At 37.0% G+C, this 3598-nt stretch overlaps 1 protein-coding gene across 1 annotated transcript; it reads left to right on the top strand.

Annotated features, from left to right (window-relative positions):
- Positions 1 to 1253: 1253 nt before the first annotated feature.
- On the top strand, positions 1254 to 2510 carry LOC114729651 (serpin-ZX-like; the record flags this gene model as incomplete). Its single annotated transcript, XM_028916688.1, has 2 exons — positions 1254 to 1775; positions 2238 to 2510. Coding segments are annotated over exons 1-2 (795 nt in total), but the record flags the coding sequence as incomplete, so codon positions are not given.
- Between the last annotated feature and the right edge of the window lie 1088 nt (positions 2511 to 3598).

Below are 3598 nucleotides of genomic sequence, written 5' to 3'. Positions count from 1 at the left end.
TTTGATTTTTTTAAGCCCAAAATATAAAAAACTCCTCTCAACTTTGCCCCTCTTATATATAACCTTCCTCATCTTTAAAAGTTCAACTTTCATAACTTGAAATTTAACCCCTACCGTTAAAGTAGCCATTAAATCTAACGGAATAGATGCCATGTCAGATTGTTTAAAATTATTTATCAGATGACATGTAATCTTTATTACTTTGTTAATTTATCCTAACTCAAAAATCATAATTATATTAAATGGTATTTTTGTGATTCTACAATAATAATCCCTAATTCCTAGTCTCATTCACCTAATCTTCCTCTTTCAGTCCCCCCCAATGCTCAGGTCCTTCATGTTTGCAATATCTTCTAATTAATCATCTTCTCCCTTCTAAAAATCATCGTCATCACATCCTTCTTTTAAATCTAGAATCTTTTTTGTGAAATTGTTTTTTTAAATGGAGACGAAGCCACCCACCGAAGATTCAAAGATGGATCGCGCTCAGTTGTTGTTCAATAGTCATCGCTCACTATCTTTCTTCTCTGCCTATCTCTTGATTGTAGTCGGTGAATTTTGGTGTGTTGAAAATTTTGTTGGGGGCAGTGAGACAAAGATAATGGAGAAAATCATTTACACTTCGTCATTTTTTTAGGACAATCAATTGATGGAATTGTTACATTGCTAATGAGAACCAAGGGAGAAGAGTTATATTCTGAAGACGATTTTTAGAATGGAGAAGAATAAAACGCTGCAAGTTGGCAGGATTAGAGGAGACTGAGAATTGGGGATTACTATTAGTAGAATTACAAAAATACTTTTAAGTGTAATTGTGAATTTTAAGTTGGAATAAATTAACAAAATAATAAAAATTACATATCATCTATCAAGTAATTTTAAATAATCTGAAATGGCATCCATTCCGTTAAATTTAACATCCACTTTAATAGTAAGAGGTTAAAATGTGAGTTTTAAAAGTTGAGGATGTTATTTTTAAACTTTCAAAGATGAAGGAGGTTATGTGTAAGAGGGTTAAAGTTAAAGGGAGTGATTTCTATTTTGGCTTTTTTTAAAAAAATTGTTAATGTTTGCCTTTGGCATATCGGAAACAAACAAATCATAAGAAGTCGCGGCATGATCTGTTAAGATTCTTTGTCATGATTGTATTAACTTTCTGACCGGAGTTTTAGTTTCGCCCCGTCCTGAGGAAAGCTCGAAGGCAAAAAGGAATACTCTAGGAGCAGGAGGTTAGGGTTGAAGTGCTCTCCATCATGCGGTTAAATCTCCTTCATCTGAGGAACCGGCTTTTCATCACTCCATGGCTAGAAAGGAGTGTCCTTTCCTTCTCCTTCTGCCCATTTTCGGCGAACCAAACGGCTTCTTACGGCAGCAGAAGCAAAGCAGGTGGGACGAATAAAAAACGTCCCACCGTATTCCACAAATCGATGATGTTCGGAAACCATCTGCTTGTGGACGGAGAAATGGACGAAAACAGGGTGCTTTCACCCTTGTCCTTCCAAGTGGTGCTCAGCCTCCTGGCCGCTGGCTCCGGCGGCTATACCCGCCGTCAGCTTCTCACCTTCTTCGACGCCGATTCCGTCGATCAGCTCAATCACTTCGCCTCCCGAATTTCCGAGGACGTCATGGCCGATGGTGATCCCGCCGTCGGCCCTCGTATGCGTTGCTCCAATGGCTTGTGGCTTGACCAATCCCTTACTTTGAAGCCCTCTTTTAAACAGATTCTAGACTCTGATTATAGAGCCGCTCTGAACCCGGTGGACTTTCAGACCAAGGTAATGTTCCGTCATTTTTTAACTCAAAATCACAATATCTTTAATTAAATGAAATTAAAATTTTATATTACTCATAGCATCCTCAGGTTCTATTCCATGATGATATTGACTTGTTGACTCCCTGCCATATGTCAACTTCCTTGAGTTTCATGCCTAAAAGAAATCATCTTTAATTCTTATATTAATTGATGCAGATATGTGCAGCCCGTTTATATTCTTCTTAAATGTATAATCAGCCTTTTTAATTTGTAAAAATTAGCATGAGTTCCCTGTTTCTTGCCGCAAGGCTTGAGGTGCTTGTTAGCTCGATTCACGAGTTTGAGAGAATACAAGGATTTCATGTGTCTCTTGGAGTATATTTTTTATTTTCTTATATATCCAGGATAAACAAGGAAATTAAGGTAATCAGGAACGACAACTTGTTCGCTTGAAGTGCTTCTGAAATGGCTATAATTTCTGCAGGCTCCTAATGTGAGGCAGCAAATTAATTCCTGGGTGGAAAATGAGACAAATGGCCTGGTTAAAGACCTTATCCGTGAGGGGTCTCTCAACAACTCAGTAAAACTCGTCTTTACAAATGCATTATACTTCAAAGGAGCATGGGATGAGGATGAAAGTCCACCCCTTCCAAGCACAGAGGATCGACGGAACGAAAACTTCACGAGGGTTCCCTTCATGATTGGGAAGAGGAGAGAATTTGGTAGATGGTACGACGGTTTTGAAAGGTTCTGTCAGGTACATAAAAAGCAAAGTGAAGATAGGCGCTGTTTCAGCATGGCTTTCTGTTATCCATTGACACACACTGGTGATGGGTGTATAGCCCATGTGCTGAAACCGTAATGGATGTACGTGACCGCTCCACCCCCAAAATTTAGCTGTTCTTCCGAGGTGGAAGTTCTAGTATGCTGAGGGGACTACGGGTAACATTGCCATTCTCCGGAGGAAGGTGGAAAGATGTTAAATTCTTTTACTGGTCCAAAGTTATATGTTTTCAGCATATTGCAGAAGTCGTTCATGGAAACAAATGAACAAGGGACTGAAGCTGCTACAGCCACCACCGCAATATTAATGTCTGGGTGTCCTGCATGTTTGCCCCATGTACCTAAATGAAGTTTATAGACCGCATCCCATTCCTCCTTTATGCTGGAAAGATGAGTATGGAGGTATTCTCATGGCTAAAATAGATTTTTTCATTATGCAGGTGGTCAATCCTCTTCCAATATAGTGTTCCTATTATGTGTCAGCATTATGAGTTGTAATTTAATGTTTGACTCTCTTTAGTACTTTTTTTTTTTTAATCGCACACTCTTATTCGATAATTTAGATTTTGACTCTCCTTTGATACTTTATAAACTTCAAAATTTGGGAAGGGATGTGGGTTTATCTTAACCATTAAAATATGTTTTCTAATTTTGCTCTTAGTTATTGCTTCTCTCTCCTTTGCATATTTTTCCTATCACAATTCGTCAATTCCCCACATATCTCTTTCATTATTTTTCTCATTTATTGTAAGAACATATTTCAAAACAAAAGTATATTTTTTAACTTATATATTATATTTAACTAATTTTAACTAATTATTCGATCTTTATGAATTAGTTATTTGAAATTTTATAATAAATATCAAAATAGTATTTACAATAAGGAATAAACCAAATGACTCATTTTAGGTGAATGTGGAGCGCTTAAAATAAGCAGCACCAAACAAGCACAATATCAATGTGTTAATCATCAATATCATCATCAATTCATTCAATATTAATATACTATGAATACCTCTTCCACCTAGCTAATACAAAGCAGCTTATCCTTAGTTTAAGACA

The sequence above is a fragment of the Neltuma alba genome, unplaced genomic scaffold, assembly GCF_004799145.2.
Source record: "Neltuma alba isolate B1F8T4 unplaced genomic scaffold, ASM479914v2 tig00012659_pilon, whole genome shotgun sequence".
NCBI lineage: Eukaryota > Viridiplantae > Streptophyta > Magnoliopsida > Fabales > Fabaceae > Neltuma > Neltuma alba.
This window is presented reverse-complemented; position numbering and strand designations above follow the sequence as displayed.